The 18197-nt window shown below is 40.6% G+C and overlaps 1 protein-coding gene and 1 long non-coding RNA gene across 3 annotated transcripts in view; one reads left to right on the top strand and one right to left on the bottom strand.

Annotated features, from left to right (window-relative positions):
* PTN (pleiotrophin) overlaps window positions 1-18197 on the bottom strand; it is a 101529-nt gene that overhangs the window by 4608 nt on the left and 78724 nt on the right. Inside the window, exons 3-4 of the mRNA XM_072777356.1 lie at window positions 17881-18054; window positions 15400-15561 (exon numbers count right to left, since the gene is read on the bottom strand). Of these exons, the coding sequence (XP_072633457.1) occupies window positions 15400-15561; window positions 17881-18054 (336 nt within the window). The remainder of the gene's footprint in view (window positions 1-15399; window positions 15562-17880; window positions 18055-18197) is intronic.
* LOC140605188 (uncharacterized) lies at window positions 806-17069 on the top strand. 2 transcript variants are annotated; one of them, XR_012007910.1, is made up of 5 exons: window positions 806-1123; window positions 1231-1335; window positions 2154-2233; window positions 9589-9747; window positions 16999-17069. It is a non-coding gene; the product is annotated as an uncharacterized lncRNA (long non-coding RNA). The 2 variants fall into 2 exon arrangements; XR_012007909.1 differs by lacking the exons at window positions 9589-9747; window positions 16999-17069 and having other exon boundaries at window positions 824-1123; window positions 2154-2858.

Consider the following 18197-nt stretch of genomic DNA (forward strand, 5'->3'; position numbering starts at 1 on the left):
ATCCTGATGTCAAACAGTAGGGCACCTGAGTTCACAGTGAAAAGAGCAAGTCCAGAGAAAGAAGTACACACATGCCACACATCAAAGAACACCTTAGGCTATATGTCACTCTTCCCCACAGGGACTGAGGCTGTGAAGCCCAAATGGATGCAAATAGGAAGTGAGCCATCGTTGGTATGTGAGCACAAAGGCCACCAGCCTGAAAAGTGACTTGTTTTTTCCCTTGGATGATGATCCCTACCAGGACATCACCATACTGAAAACTCACAGTGGTGCCTTTACTGTGTTTTAACTTCCTGTGTTTATAAACCTTCATTCTTTCTTTGGCCAATGTTCAAGGTGAGGGAGGAGAGTATTCATTGTTCTCTTCTGGTATGTGTGTACTTTGTATTATTTGAAAAGAAATATTTAAAAGTGTTCAGAAAGTCCCAAGATTTTCTTAAGAAGAAAAACTCTAGAAAGAATTCAGGATCCTCACATTGCTATGAATCACCTGGAGTGCCATCTTTACTGTCTTCTATCTAGAAAGCTCAAAATGGAGCCAAGAAAATTCTTGCCATTCACAGCAAGTACTGATATGGGAGAAAAGAGGCAGTAAGAAAGCATAGGAATTAATATGAGTCATGCTACAATAATTTCTGAATCTATACGTTTTAAAAACTTTGATTAGAAAACAAAATTCTAAAAAAAAGAAAAAGAAAACAAGATTCTCAAGTAGTAAGTAGCATCATGGCATCATTTGTTAGTAGGGCAATGAGGAAACCATGACGTTCCATTAGAATCAGTCTAAGAACAAAGAATTGATTCTAATCCATATCTTCCATTTACCAGCTCTGTGATGTCAGGCAAATTGTCCATTTTGCATCTGTTTCCTATAAACTGGGGATAATAACACTGAGTATATCCTCCTCGGAGGGCCATCATGAATATTATGCGAGGTTATAACCTCTAATATCCTATTTGGCCAAATAGGAATATTCAAAAAACATTCCTCTATTCATTTAGCAAATAATACACCCTACATCCACTATATTCCTGGCACTGTTCTAGATGCTGGGATATAATGGCAAACAAGACAAAATTCTACTTTCATTGAGTTTACAAGATTTCAAGATTACTTTCTGTGAGTCTCAAAATTGTAAAATACTCTTAAAGTATATATTTTTAATTGAGTCATGGGTATGTGGCAGCTATTTTTATTATCTCAATGCCTATTTCTCTTCCTCCTAGTTTCTTCTGGCATCGTAGATGCATACAATGTAAAAGATAGAGTATCCACAGGGAGAATTAATTACTAGGGTGAAAAAGAATGTCTATGAAAGATTTAGCCTGAAGGTAAGAGACAGTTTCTCCTCTCTCTGTTACTTCATTCTTCTTAAAAATATTACTTTTCTGGTTTTAAAAGTAATACAAGTTTATACAGAAAGTAAAGAAACATAGATATATGTTAACAGAAATCACCCATATTTTCACAATACAGAGATAACACTTTCCACAGTGGGTACTATTTATGTTTTCTTTCAATGAATATATGTAACATATATTAAGTAGGAATGTATTGACAGTTGATAAGGTACTTCTACTAAAACTTGTTCTGTCCCATATGTTTTGTAACCTTTCCTCTTTTATTGGTTAGCGTGGTCTCACTTTTCGTTACCATAACTAATGGTACGATGCATGCTTTGTAGATAAATCATTACATTGTCAAGTGTTGGCTTAGGATAGATTATTAGAAGAGAATCTACTGGACCAAAGGGCAGGGCATTTGTAAAGCTCTAGATATGTACTGACAAATTTCTTTCTAGAAAGGCAGTACTCATTTACATTCTATCACACCCCATCACAGCAAATTTGTTCTCAAAAGACAAATAATCAAACAGCATGCATCATCTCTTTTCCCTCGATCACAGGCCCTTTTAGGAACAGGGTTGCCATGCAGTTGGTACAAATAAGCACCCACTCCCATTTTCAGTATTTGGGAAATCTGAGAGAAATAATTGGGGAGTGAATCTTGGAAGAAAGATATCAATGTAAAAGTTTTCAGAGAACTTCAGGAAGGTGTTATTTTTAAGGAATAGAAGAGTTGAGAATTCTGGAATAAGGTTATCTCATTTTTTAATCAACATGTCTTGGTTTGATTCCCTTTTTTTCAGATGGCCTGCTTGTGCCTCCAGAAAACATAAAAAGGAATTGAGAGATGAAATGGTCGACTGGAGCCTGGATTTTAACTAAAGTGAGTTCAACTGTTTGCTACTGACTTCAGTGAAGTAGCTTCAGGTCATTAAACCAATCAGGAAGTACTGATTTGAATAGAAAAAAAGAGATTTGCACCTTCTCACAGGTAAAATTCACATGGGAGGCAGCTATGGACAGTCAGAAATGGACACTGCAGATTTGGAGGGCAGGAGGGCAGGCCCAGCTGGAGCCATGCCAGAGAGACCTTGGAAGCTAGCATGTGGAGACTCCTTCAATCAATCATAAGAACTGAGTGAGAGAAAAGGATCATATCACTGTCCAACAGTACAATCACAATATGAATATGTCCAAAAAGTATTGCTTCGTGAACCTATTTAAAGGAACTTGCCTGTGCTTAAGAATGAGCTGCCCACTCACCTGAGAATATCTAATCCCTCACATCAGCTAGCTGTTCCTCAGAACTGGTAATAAGGCCTGTTGAATCCTGATTATGCAACTCAGTGATCCATCTAGAATCCAGGTACTAGTTGGCTCAGCCTCCTTCATTAAATCTCCCAACATTGCAGTTTAAAGTAGGGTAGCATATATTAAATTGCACAATATAGGTAGAACTTTCTATTTAAAAATCAAAAGTAAAATCTTAAAAATTTTTTCTTCTTAAATCATTCTCAGGTCTGTTTGTTCCAATGTCTGTGCAATAGTTGTTATTTCTTCTTCGATTTCTTATTTTGTAATACCACTGCTTTGTTTCCCCTTATCGACTCCATGCATTTCCCTCTAGGATTATGAATGGAACACACACATACAAACAACTGCTCCTTGACACTGCCCACACGTTAACACCTGTTCTTTCCCTCACTATCCACCTTCCTTTTCACCCAACGATTGTGTTGCACAACAGTACCTACCTCTCCCTCTCAACCATCAGTCCTCCTACACATGTGCTTTCTGCTATCAAATAGATGTGATAGATAAAAGATAGTATGCATCTGTCTAGGCACAAGCTAAACATGTCTGGACCATACAAGGAACCTCTGTCCTGCTCCCTTTTACTCTGAGAGGTGGTAAAACAGAAAGTTAAACTATGAAAACGCTGGTGAATAATATAGATTTAACTGAATGTGAAGTCGAAGAGATGAGGAAATTTATTTCATCAACCTCACGGAGGAAGCTTAATAAAGGTCACTAAAAATGTCAAGTTACTTTCCAAAGCAACTCACCCAGTAGCGGTAGAGTAAACTCCTCTCCCTTCATCCAAGATGACTCTCTATAGCCTTTTCAGCCTCTTTTCCCTCCCATCTCTCCATTCCCCTTCTTTTAAAGGAAGCAACTGAGCTACCTAGTGGCTTCCCCAGCCCATGGAAGAAGTATCACAGGCACTGTATATTGTCACACCTGCTGGTAGTGGTGGCCCTAATTTCATTCTTAGATCTTCCAAAGTTATTCTGAAGAACTCTATGGAGTTAGGTAGAATGATACACATTCAGGTATGCGTACGTGCACACACACACACACACACACACATACAACCATGGAGGGGAGATTAATGTTTGGTTTCCCATGTTCAGCAAAAGCATCTGCCCCTTCCTCAATCTGAACCACCACTCTGAGGACCTTACACTTCTTCATAGTGACCTTCCCAACACAGATGCACTGACTTCTTCCACCCCAAAACAGGAAAGGTGTGATGTCTCTGCAAGAATGAGGGCCCATGTAGAAAACCTTATTATCAAATCTTATTGGTAGCCTAAGCCAGAAATGAAGTATGTTATTATAATCAATAATAAATAGTTCCCACTTAGCACATCATTATTTTCTCTCATCATACCTGATGTTTAACATTATATGACTGGTGTTACTGGAAAATCAAATTTTGATTTATGTCAAAGGGGAAAAAATGTGAAGTCTAGGATATTTAAAATTTCAGTAGGTACAGCTCCATACATCATGTCTTATTTGCTTCCCCAATTGATTTTTTTTTTTTTTTTGGTTCCAAGTGATGGTAGCATTTGTTATGAATCAGTTGTTATGGGCTGAATTATGTTCCCCTCAAAAATTCATATTGAATTCCTGACCCTCACATCTCAGAATGTGAACATACTTGGAGAGGGTCTTCATAGAAGTCATTAAGTTAAAATCAGGGTGGGCCCCTAATCCAATACGACTAGTGTCCACAGAAGATGGAATTTGAGCACAGAAAGGCACCGAGGGAAGACTATGTGAAGACACAGGGACGAGACAGCCATCTATCAGCCAAAAAGGGAGGTCTAAACAGATCCTTCTCTCAAGACCTTCGGAAGGAATCAACCCTACAGCAATCTTGATCTGAAACTTCTAGTCTGCAGAACTGTGAGAAGACAGATGTCTGTTGTTGAAGCTACACGAGCTTAGGTTCTTTGTTACCTAAGGGTGCAAGCAAACCCATACATCAGTGAATTAGATTTCACGCTTTCATTTTTGCATAGCTTTCAGAGCACCCTCATTAATAAGTGCAAAATACATGTGAGTTCATGGTTTCTTAAATGTGTCCTCCAGAATTTTAAATACACACCATGTAAGTCTGTGACTTTGGTAGTATGCAGTATAGGATTTAATGTCCCTCACTAGTTTCACAAGCTGTTCCCTGCAGTCGGCAGTTCACCCATCTGCATGCATGTCTTCCAGATTTCCCCTCCACCCACCTCCTCTCACCCGCACTCACTCCACCCTCTCTACAGCAGCAGCATCAAAGGTTAGACTTGAAGAGGTGCCTCCAGACTTCTCTCTCTTTAGAGAGAAACCTTCACAGCAGCTTAATTTATTGCTTTTCCTGTGTCTGGGTGAAGATTTGAAAATACACTTTTCTATTAATGAAAATAATATCTGAAAGACTTACAAGGGCAAATGAATATGTGAACCCATAGTCAACAGCTCCAGGTCTTGTCCCCTATGTGCCCAGGCAGTAGGACACCAGGAAAATTTTTACCTGCTTTCTGTTCTTTGCATTTCTGATGAGTTCTTCTATAAATATTGTTTATCCCTCTAGAAAAAGCCTTTTTCCCCCCTTTTCCCTGCCTCTGTGCTGAGCAACAACCAGCCTGCTTTGATTTCCCTGAGGGTTCCCAGAGGCTTTGCATCAGTGCAAAGCTGGCTGGAGTCACTGAGAGTGTGCGAAGTGTCTCCACTGGTTACCAGGACAGCGGAGCCTCAAATCCTTGCGAAGCACCAGAGTGGCTATGACTCTCACAGCGGCAAGGCATCAGTCCTGGATCCAGCTCAGGGTCTGGCCTGGCAGGCCACAGGTTAACAGGCTATGATGCACTGCTTTGTCTTACTCTGCAGGATCCCAGCTTGAGAAATGCAGCCCTAAAAGTTATTATTTGCTTCAGTGAGCTTATTACGCAAAGACGGGTTTGAGCCAAAAATTATCTGACACGTCTCAATCATCAATGACCTTCAAACGTGCTTATAGTAATGTTTTAGGATTACAGTAGAAACACAATCCAGGGCACCTGGGTGGCTCAGTGGTTGAGCATCTGCCTTTGGCTCAGGTCATTATCCTAGGGTCCTGGGATCGAGTCCAGCATCAGGCTCCCTGCGGGGGAACCTGCTTCTCCCTCTGCCTATGTCTCTGCCTCTCTCTCTATGTCTCTCATGAATGAATAAATAAAATCTTTTAAAAAAATGAGACACAACTAGAATTCTTAATGTCTTTCAGAATATCCAGAGAGATGCCATAGGTAACACTCAGTTTGGGAAGCATTGGGATATTAGAAAGAACTCTGGAAAAGGACTGTCCTGCGCTCAAGTTCAAACCTGACCCCTCTCTGGCTGAGTGACGTTCTGCAAACTGCAACCTTAGTGACTTGTTTGTGAAATGGGAACAACTCCTTGGAGCTCCTGTGAGGACTGAATGAGACCATGCACATGAACAACCTAGTGTGATGCCAGTCACATCACAAATACTACTTTTATGTTGCTCAAAAATGCTGATGACAAGAGCTACAACTTAAAACACAAAGCAGAAATTCTCCATCTAGAAGTCAGAAGGGAGAAATGCAAAAGCTGCAGGGGGAAAAGAAAGAAGGTCCCTCGACTCGTAACTGATTTGGGTGAACACTGTTCTATTATGCAGCCTTCCTTCATACTAATTATTACATAGCTGTTTCATGTGTGCACAGCTAATGAGCCCCTGAGCTTGGAATTTACCAAGGGAGATGAAGCTAGACACACAGTGTGAGGTAAACCCTACAAATATTTATAGTTCCTAGTTCTCACATCTGTCCCCACAATGAGGACTAAAAATCCTTTTAATAAGGATGGGAGTGAAACACCCAGATGACTCTTCTTCCCAGCAAACTGTGCCTCAACGGTGAGTTCTCTGTACATTTGCAGCCACTGAATGAATGATGTGGCCTTGTGAGCCAGACCAGGACATCTGGTTGGATGCTTCATTGACTCATTGATTGACTGATTGACTCATTCATTCAAATCAGTACTATTCATTGAATTCCTCTCATGAACTAGGGACTAGGAGATGTAGTCACTGGCAGTGGTGAATGAGATGTGGCTCCTGCTCTCAAGCGGGTCAGGGTTGAGAGGCAAAGATGCACTCACAACAGCAGAATGAATGAATGTCTTATCAGAAGAACCCGTCCTGCAGAAAGGCAGCAACCTAACGCTTGGGAAGGGAAATCTTGCAAGTTCCAACACTGATCTCTTTGCTAGTCTTTGAACAAAACAATCTCATTTTGGCCTCAGGGACTTTGAGCTTGTCCTTATGTCATTTAGAAACTAGTATGGCTAGCTCCTGTGCTCTGTATTCAAGACCAAGTTCAGAACTTCCTCTCCAAGAAGCTTTCCCTGGTTTCTCTATCTAACTTAACTGCCCTCCCCTCCCCAAACCCCGCCAGTCTAACACTTGGCTCTTTAGTTTTTAAGACCACTTACTCCAATACATAGTTATTCTTTTAGTTATTGTTTTTGTCCCATTATCTACCCACTACCCTCACTGGAACATAACAGTAAGAGGGAGGAAACTTGCTCAGCATCACTAGCACCTGACATACTGCTTGCTCCACTGCAGGCTCTTCATAGATTTTATAAATAAATGAATAAATTGGAAACAGTACCAGAGGACCATATGCTTCTCTCTTTCATAGCATCTGTCACTCTCTGCAGTACATTGGGATTTATCCTTCTGCTTTCCTACTGCATTATGGGTCCATATAGATCAGTAGTTTAATCCCACTTAATAACTTTTTGCCAAATGAACAAGCTAGATTTTACGGAATGAGATATATAATGTATAGAAAAAGAACAGATTTTCTGTTTCTAGAACCACAGGGTGCAGAGAAGTGGATGTATAAGAACATCCCATGCCCCCAAACTGGATGGCCCATTTAGCCATCCAGTTTGGGGGCGTGGGATGGCTGGAGCAGAGCACATGGGCAAGGGTCAGCCAAGAAGTCAGTTAGATGATGCCTGAGCAAGATGTCCTGTGAAGGAGCAAAGATCTGATTCTGTTGCTGATGGAAAGCCAGGATAAAAGTGGGATTTTAGGAAATCTGAAATTCATCCTTTCTTAGATAAGAAACTGAGATGCCTGTATTAGCTATACAACTTTCTCTGACTCCATGTCCCCATCTGTAAAATGAGGAATGATGATAGTAACTATTTCACAGTTTCTGTGATTATTCAGCGATGCAATGTATACTCAATATACTAAAATACACTCAAAACATACAAGTCTCTCAGGAAATATTAATTATAATTACTACTGTTATAATCACCATGGTTCTTTTGCCTAAAAAGGTAGCATGATTTCTACTAAACTTAAATACATGATATTTTAAACAAATTTTTATAGTAAATGACAAAAACCTAAACAGGGAAACACTCACCTCAAGCTTTTCATTTGGAAGGAAGGAAATAGTTTGTAAATACTGCACAATTTTCAAGCATTTTTACATATTCACTTCATCTTTGCAATAATGAGGTATTCACTGTAGACTTCATAGAAGAAAAAAAAAGGTAATTCTAATAAGAAAGGGGCAGAACTAGATCTTCTCATTTCAACTACAGTATCATGAATGGGAAATAAAATATAAATGTTCAAAGGCATGTCCACAGCAGAATAAAAAAGAAATCAAACCTCAAGACCAAACTGAGTGAGAATGTTTTTCTCTGATCAAGAAGAAAAAAATTCCTGTAGGGTTCCCCAGGCTTCTCTTTCCGATCAGACGCAAGGGCAGCAACCACCAACCCTGCTGGGCCTTCAGGGAGAATTGAGCCCATCCCAAGCTCCCCTCCACCTCTCCTGACACAGTCGAGTCTCTCAGCCTAGCAAAACTCATCTGCATAATGGCACCATGCTCATTGCTAAGGTGTATCAGAGCCCAGACTCCAGAAAGAAATGTCGGGAACTTCTTTTATCTTTAAAAGAAGTGACAACAACAAAAAAAATCTATTGAGCAGGAGAGATCTGAGAATGCTGGGAATATCACTTTACTGACCCCCTTTCTCATTTATAACCAGCTGCCAAGTGCTGTGTCCAGCACACACAGCTGAGTCTTGCACTGAAACAGTTGCCGTTCTTTTGATCTTTAAAGATGAATTGTCAAACCTAAGAGAGGGCTAGGCAACTGTCCAGAAAAAAGAACAGCAAGATGGCAAAACTTTTAGAAATAGCTGGGAAGAAATAAAAGGAATTGGGGTCCTCCTGAGCGAGGGAAGCATAGCAAGGATCTGGCGAGCGCAGAGCATGAACTGGTGGACAGGGCAGCAGGAGGGATTCACATTGTTCCCTGGCCCACCTGTAGCACAGACATGCATTCATGTGCTCCCACTTCCTCCTGCCCTAGAATACCCTTCCACAGGCAAATGTGGAAACTGTCACAAATGCTCGCCTGTCAGTACAAGAAAAGCTCCACAAATACCCCTTATTTATGTATCTTGTTTAAATAGTAACAACTAAACATTTCCATTTCAACAATAACTTAAGATTCTAGAATGTTCTAAGACAATCACTCAGGCCACATCTCCTGTGGTCCCTAGGAAAATCTCAGCTCGTACGAAGGCCTCCTGCATAAGCCCTGACTTAGATGCTTCCCTCCAGTGATAACTGGAAAGAAGAAAGAAGCCTGCTCCCTCGCGCTGCACCTGCTTGCATAGATGGGACTGCCAGTAGGGCCACGGCTCTCCCACAGGTGGGCCATCTTCTAATTCCACAGTGAGCCCATCCTCCAAGGGGACCCCTGGGAGACACTGTGGCTTAGACACCACTTCTTTGCCCTCTGGAATAACTGTGCTCTGATGGTTTATGCAGTGCTGTCAGCGCAGACTGAACTTGGTTCCCACTTTCTTCATTGATCCACAGCTCAATTATCCCCATGTTTTTGGTTTTTTTTCAAGCTGAAAAGACCGTTAATGACTTGACAGAAAAACTACTGGCAGTTCCAAAAAGGAGAGCCCTAACTCACTCTACGCTGGAGTTAACTGTCCCTATCTGAGATTTCTCTCAGCAGCTTCCTCTCCAAGAAATGTCATCTATGCCTCATCTACACAAAAGGAGTAAGTGTTAGGTCCGGTGAGATACTTCAATACATTCCACCCTTCCTGCCCACTCCCTGGCCAATTGCTCACTAAATACCAATTCAAGCATCTTTCAGCTGTTCTTCTCCTATTCAGAGGGAGAGTTTTGAAGACACATGCCCCAGAGTCCCTTGCAGCAAGATTTTACATGTGATCTCGTTTCCATCAAGCAATCACACTTTGAGTCTTAGAGGCAGAAGTCAGCAACCAGAAAAAAGGGGGGAGGCAAATTTGGGGAAATTGGGTATTTTGGCAAGAAAGGAGGCCAACGAATCTGGTTTTGAGGGGACAGGTATAGCAGAATCTCCAGTGTTCAATTCTTAGCATATGTGCTGAACTGTGGGTAATTTTAGCAGGAGGCTTTCTGCTCCATCAGTCATGTTTGGCATGATTAGACATTTCTCTTGGATCTGTTGCCTTCTGCTGCAATACTGCTGGATCCAATCCTCTGGCCTTTCTGGAGATTCTGTGAGCTATATAATACCCTCAAATAACCCCCTTTTTGCTTAACTAGCTAGAGTAGACCTTGCTGCAACTAGAAACCCTGACAGATACAGGATTTTCTTAATTAGTGATTGTAATTAATACTCTCAGTCTCTTTTACTAAGAAAGTAAAATCTCCAGTGTCCAACACAATTGCTCGCCAGTTGATCCCTGGTAGATTCTGGCTGCAATTAGGCAAATTCTGGTTACAATCTTTGAATCAATGACCTCCCCAGAGCAATCCTGTCCCCATTCCCAGGAAAGCTATATTCTGGTTACGCACCTTTCAATTCTTATGTCTACATAAGACTATCAATATTCGCTCTTCCTCTGGGTATATAATAGAGAAGATGACTAAAGCCTCTTCTTGGATTAAGTGGGGTTTCAACACAGGAGAATCTCTAGATAAGAGTTTCCAATTTGATATCTAGTATCACTGAAATTGTACCAAGGCTAGAGTGTGGCATTTGTACAATATTGACATAGCAACAGGAAGAACCACTAGACAGGAGTGTGGTGAATTTTAAGGCGATTTTTAACTAAACCAAGTGGGATTGTTCGCAATTTCCCAGAGTTCAGGTGCCAACTCCGGATATTAAGTGCCCTCTCTTCCCCCAAGCAAGTCTTTTAAACTTGTGGCCTTATTGGGAATCATATCACAATGATATTCTCCAGTCTCTTTTCAGTTTAATTGCTGAGTAGGCTCAGCCTTACTGATGTCTTTATGTTCCATTCCAAAATTTAAAGACCGTGTTTCCCACACTGCAGGTCATGCAGTTTGCATATTAAGCCACTACCTTTTTCCAAAACAAAAGAGGACAGAAATCAAACCAAAAAGTTTTAGGAAAAAAAAAAAACAGACCCCAAAAAGGCAGACAAAAGAACAGGACCTGGTGATGTGTTTGATGAGAAGGATAATGATGAGGGGAAGAAGGATACTTTCTGGCCATGAGCTCAGAGACTCCATTAAAAAGCCAGAAAATGGTGCTAAAAGAGAAGAAAACCTGAAACTGATTCTGCTCCTACACAACAGGATGGATTTAGAAGATTCACTGATGTTCTCTTCCTCATCTGTTCCATCAAGGATACCTCAGATGAAGGTCTCCAGGAGCTCTATTTAATGATGCTAGACATCAAGATTTATCTAACATGACCAGAGTGTCATGAGCTTATAATGCCCAGAGGCAGCTTGGTGCAACTGAAAAGGCAGTGGTGTCAACCTGACTTTGAATTTGAATCACCCCTTACAAGCTGTGAAGTGTTAGGCAAGTTGCCTACCCTCTCTGGGCCCATGCTTTGTCATATATAAAGTAAGATAAATACAATGTAGTGCACAGAGTTGATTTGAAGCTGAAATGAGGAGTGCCTATCACAGTGCCCGATTCAAAATAGTAAGTTCCTTACCCCCTTCTTTCCTGAGTTAAAATAGCAGGAAGCCCTGTTGAGTTGTTCTTTCCAAAAAGGAAAAAATAATATATAATTTTATTGCTTTATAAAAATATTATTTAAATGACTTTTTTATTGCAGCTTCCATCAGTCTTTGATAAATGTAATGTGTGGAACTTTTCTTTGAGCATTTACTTTTTATACACATATTTATTCAGCACCTGCAATGTGCTATGCCTTATTCTAAGCAAAAGTGACACAGTAGAGAACAGAACAATCAGGTCCCCGCCCTCCTGAAACTTATACTCTGATAGATGTCTTCCAGAACAGTTTTAGAAATAATGTTTGAGAGAGCACAGGCAGTAATTTCTCTGACATAAGTCTTAGCAACATTTTTCTAGATAGGTCTCCTGAGGAAAGGGAAACAAAGCAAAAATAAACCATTGGGACTCCATCAAGATTAAAAGCTTTTGCACAGCAAGGTAATCAATGAAACTAAAACAACTTGCTGAATGGCAGAAGATATCTGCAAATGACATATCCAATAAAGGGTTAGAATCCAAAATCTATAAATAACTTAAACAACACAACGCCAAAGAAACAATCCATTAAAAAATGGGCAGAAGACATAAGCAGACACTTCCCCAAAGAAGACATCCAGATGGCCAATGGGTACATGAAAAGATGGGCAATGTCACTCACCATCAGGAAATGCAAATAAAACCCACAATGAGATATCAACTCAGATACAACACATCAGAAAGGCTAAAATAGAAAATGCAAGGAACAAGTGTTGGTGAGGATGTGGAGAAAAGGGAACTCTCACGCACTGTTGGTGGGAATGCAAACTGGTGCAGCCACTGTGGCAAGCAGTATGGACGTTTCTCAAAAAGTTAAAAATGCAACTACCCTAAAACCCAGTAATGGCGCTACTGGGTATTCCCCAAAGAATACAAAAACACTAATTAAAAAGGATATACATGCCCCTATGCTTACTGCAGCCTCCTTTACAATAGCCAAATTACGGAAGCAGCCCAAGTGTCCATTGACTGACGGATGGATGGAGATGTGGTATATATACACAATGGAATACCATTCAGCCATAAAAAGGAATGAACTCTTGCCATTTGCAATGATGTGCATGGAGCTAGAGAGTACAATGCTAAGCAAGATAAGTCAGAGAAAGACAAATACCATCTGATTTCATTCAAGTTTGGAATTTAAGAAACAAAACAAAGAAAAAAAGGAGGCGAACCAAGAAACAGACTCTTGACTAAAGAAAACAAACTGATGTTTACCAGAGGAGAGATAAGGGAGGATGGGGGGAAATAGATGATGGGGATTAAGAGTACACTTGTCATGACGGGCACTAAGGAGTGTATGGAATTGCTAAATCATTATATTGTACTCCCAAAACTAATACAAGACTGAATGTTGACTACACTTTAATTAAAACTTACAAAAATAATAAGAAATCATGCTCCAAAAAGTGTCTTCTTCCATTTAGGAGTCCTCTTTGCACATCAGTGTTAGGCTTTACCTAGTGCTGTGAAATATAGAACTCGCTCAGGCTAATCCCATTTTCAATTAATTGTATATACCTTAATTTTTGATATTTGAAATTACAGACTGTTTACCCACTTAAAATATTTTACCCCCATTTTTCAAGGTGAAAGCATGAGCCAGACTTATAACCTTCATTATATATTACCAAATGAGAAAATGGAAAACTATCTGCCAGTCCAGTTCAAAAGAAATCCTCACATACTTGTCTTTGCCAAATAATCCGAAGGGTCTTCCTGAATTATGTCCCCACACTGTCCTATCTATTCCAGACTTTTCAACATTTTCCATATCCACCCAGCCCTACCACCATCCACCACCTAATCCTTCTCTCATTTTTCCCTACTCATCCATTAGACTGCAGTCTCTCTCCCCCACAGGAAGGAACGGAGTAGATTGTGTACACGTGTGTGCACACATGCATGGGCATGCATGCGTATACGCACATGTGAGTGTGTGTGGTCTCTATGAGTTTCAAACTCAGTAATTCTTGATTCCGGCTGATACTGAAATCTTTCATGGGACATCTTAATTTTCAAGGCTACTGAGGCTGAGATAGCTGGTCTGGGTTATGCCTGGACAACTGGGAGTTTTAGGTAGGAAATTCTAATGTGCAGGCCAGGGTGAGAACCACTATGGTAGAACATGGAGACTTCTTTAATCCCTTTTCTTTCCAATGCTCTATTTATGCTGAACATTTTGGTTCTCTGTCTGGCTACAAAGTAATTTGGACACTGTATATCTCTGAGTTCTTCCAGTTTTGGAGAAGTCTCACTGGATAGATACGGCCACTAATTTTCATTAGATCTGTGTAGTTGTCTCCAGGCAAGTAATACTCGTAAAGCTGGCACACACGCACTCATGTACTGACCCCAGCCTCACATCATGCCTTCCAAATACACACTGCAACCAGCAGATTTCCATGATCTGCAAAGGGCAGCTTGAATCCTAGATGTGCCATCTGCAACTCTAGCCTGCATCTGGCCACCAAGCAGTTGAAGGTAACCATATCCACGGACAACTCTATCAGAGGCTAAAGAGCTAGGTCTGTGAAATGAGTCCTTTCTGACTATCAGCAGCAGGCCAGCCAATCATCCTGATTTTTGGAGGTATTTTATCCCCATTTTCATTTATTATGGACTTCATTTTTCTGAGTTTCCCCTTATATTTAATCTGGCCAGTAAGACTTTTCTGGTCCATTTTCAAGCTCAAATATGAGCAAAAAACAGGGAGGTATCTTAGAGTTCCCAGAGACCTACTGTATTCATTTGCATGGGTGGCTTCAACAATAGAAATCTTCTCAGAGTTCCAGAGGTGAGAAGTCTAAGATCAACAGTCAGCAGGGTTGCTTTATTCTGAGGTGTGTCTGCTTGGCTTGTCAATGGCCATCTTCTTGCTGTGTCTTCATACAATCTTCCTCTGAATGTGTCTGTGTCCTAATCTTTCTTTATATGCCAGACAGATTGGACGGGGACCCACTCATATGATTTATTTCACTTTAAGCTGGCGCAGGGTGGGGGGACACCATTCAGCCCCTAACACCCATGAAACAAGACTGCAATCCCCCCTTGTCTGCCCTCAGCTGAGATTCTATTTCTGTGAAACCATAGCCATGATATTTGTTTTGGTTCCCCTTCTCTGGCATGAGAGCAGAGTGTAACTTTCTGGGAATGACTAGAAAGACAGCCCTATATAATTTTAAAATTCTATGATAAAGGGACTTGGTAAAACTGAAAGAATTGTGAGAAATACAGGAGAAATGTAAAATCATGTGGCTGACTTCATGCAAACTATATATGCTGGATAATCTAGAAGAGACCTGATTTTAGATTTTCTGCCTCATGATCTTCATAAATGTGTTCATCATACTTGTCAGGATGCAGTCTCGATTTAGGACTTGGAATATACAGTCACCATTCAACGACTGGTGTGTTCTGCTAAATTGTTTATTTGTGCGAGGAGATTATTCCAATCCCCACCCCCACTCCCCATCTGTGCAGAGGATTCTAATTTGAACTCATCAATTGCCTGCTGAAAAGCACTGGTGTGATGCTCAACATAAAGGGCTTTTTCAATCCCTTTCTTGAGGCAATTCACCTAAGATTTCCCTCTAGAATATTCGAGTCTCCACATCTGAAGATCCAGCATGACCCATTAACATATGCATAAAGAAAGCATGCTATGATGACAGGAACCTACCTTGAGGTTTGGGCTTAGTCAGTTTGCCACAAGGCTTGGAGATGGTGACTGTCTTCTGGCAGTCGGCATTGTGGAGGGCTCGCTTCAGACTTCCGGTTCTGGTCTTCAAGGCCGTATTCAGGTCACATTCTCCCCAGGCCTGGAACTGGTATTTGCACTCCGCTAAAGACAAGGTAGGATGAAAGAGAAATCTTTGAGTTCCTCTAGATAGACACTTTTCTTTTTAACTTTTTGCAGTGGGATCATTGTAGAGTCACACGTAGTTGAAAGAAATATATGGAGAGATCCCTATATCCTTCACCCTATTTCCCCCCAATTGTGATTATCTTGCATAACCAGAGTCCATGGACACAACCCGGAAATGCAGAGGGACACATTCCTCAGGGGTTATTCATGTTCTGCCAATTTCATAGACACTCAGTTGTGTGTACCCATGAATGTGTGTGTTTAGTTCTGTGTGAAGTGTCACTTCTATAGATACGAGCAAACACCAATACCATTAAAGTGCAAAAGAGCTCCAACGTGAGAGTCCTCTGGGTTATTCCTGTCACAGGCTTAGCTTTGGCACCTTTCTCCCTTTCCATCTCAAGTCCTGGCAATCACTCATCTCCTCTCCATCTCCGTAATTTTTGTCATTTTAAGAATGTTATATAAATGGAATCATACAGTATGTAACCTTTTGAGATCAGCATTTTTTCACTCAGCAGTGAAACATTTCCTAGAGGTCCATCCAGCTTTTGCGTTTCAACAATCAGTTCCTCTTTTTTTTTTTACTGAGTAGTATACATAGTAGGCATATATCACGGGTTGCTTAACCATTCACCAGGTGAATGATAGCTGGGTTGTTTCCAGCTCTTGGCTGTTACAAGTAAAGCTGCTATCCGCGATTTGTGTGCAGATTTTTAGAGGAATGTTAACTTTTCATTTCTCTAGGATAAATGGCCAAGAGTGAAACCACTGTGTTGTATGGTAAACAGATGTTTATTCTTACATAAAAAAAAAACCTGTCATATCCCTTTTTATTTTTCTTTGTATTTTTATTTTTTTGTCATATCCCTTTTTAATGTGACTGTACCATTTTACATTTCCATCAAAAAGGTATGAGTGCTCTAGTTTCTTTACCTCCTGTCTAGCATTTAGTGTTATTTGTAACTTGAGTCCTTTTGATAGGAAGGAATATATAGGAATGTGGTATATAGTGACATCTCACTGGTTTTCATTTCCATTTCCCTAATGAGGAAAAGATATTCAACATCTTTTCAGGCATTTATTTGCCACCTATATTTCATCTATGGTAAAATAATTATGTCTTTTACCCACTTTCTAATTGTATTCTTAGTTTTGAGAGTTCCTTACATATTCTAGGTATACATTCTCTAAGACACACTTCTAAAAAGTGTGGATCTGTAGGTGGATCTGTAGGGGATCTATAGGTGGATCTGTAGGGGAACCTATATATAATTTAAGACCATTGTGTCTGAATTTCACCATGCCCTTATAAAACTTATCACCATTCATAAAAAGTATCTTAAAGATTATAGAGGATGAAAAAGATAGATACAGCATGTATATTCATTGTTTTTCTTTACTGGATTATAGGTCAGAATACATTTCTGCAGAGAATAAGAATATTTGGGGCACTGTGGACCACCACGGCCAAGAAAGACAAGGTCTGGAATGTGGAATAAAGAAGTAATCTGAGTGTTCACTAGTGGGTTTAAAAGTTGGAAGTGTTGAAAAGGATTCCTTCCCAAATAGGCAGATGAGGCCTGTAGGGGAATGACAATAGTCAGGGAGAGAAGAGTCTATGGGAAGTGACGATAAGCAGGCCTGCTGGATTTGATACGTAACTCTATTAACCAGTGTGGATGGTGCAGAAAGATTGAAAGAGAGAGGGGGCCTGAAAGTCATAGAAAGAGGTCTGGAGAAGGAGAAGAATAAGTAAGAGAGGGGGCGAGGAAGGAAAAAGGAATGAGAACTAGAGGGAGAGAGAGGAGAGAAAATAGATCAATGCACACTTAGGAGGGATCAAGGGTATATTTCAAAAAAAAAAAAAAAAAGGGTATATTTCATGTCCTGATTGGTACAAGAGTGGTTCTCAATCTGGGACTGTTTTGACCTCAGCAGTCATCTGGCAATATCTGGAGACATTTTTAGCAGTCACAGTTGGTGGAGGTGAGGAGTACTAGAGGAAACTAGTGAATTAGAAGCCAGAGATGCTGGCAAATATCCTATAATGCACAGAATAATATCCTACAATGCCCTCTACAACAACAAAAAAAATACACAGCCCAAAAGGATGGTAGCACCAGAGTGGAGAAACCCTGGGGTAAGGCAAGATATCTGGCTATTTGCAATCTGATAAAATCAACTTACTTAAAATAAGTGGTAGTCAATCTGAAAAAGATAATTGGTGGAAAAATGCAAGCATTAGCTCAGAGAGGAAGATTAAATCAATAGGACAATAGCGGTGGGGCTTACCTCCAAATTGCTTTTTCCAGTTGCAGGGGATCTTACATCTCTGGGTCTTCATGGTTTGCTTACACTCAGCTCCAGTCCGGGTGCCCTCCCGGGTGCCCAGGCCACAATCCCCACTGGTGGGCACACACACACTCCACTGCCATTCTCCACAGTCAGACTTCTTCACTTTTTTTTCTGGAAAGAAGAACGGAAAAACAGTCAACTTCTGGAAAACTCTCATTCCTATAACAAAGTTCATTCCAGAGCACCTTAACTGAGGGGTCTGTGCTTTTTGCTTGCATCTTCCCTGTCCAGTCAACAGGAGCACTTTGATGAGT

This window comes from Canis lupus, chromosome 15 (assembly GCF_048164855.1).
Source record: "Canis lupus baileyi chromosome 15, mCanLup2.hap1, whole genome shotgun sequence".
In the NCBI taxonomy this organism is placed as follows: Eukaryota; Metazoa; Chordata; class Mammalia; order Carnivora; family Canidae; genus Canis; species Canis lupus.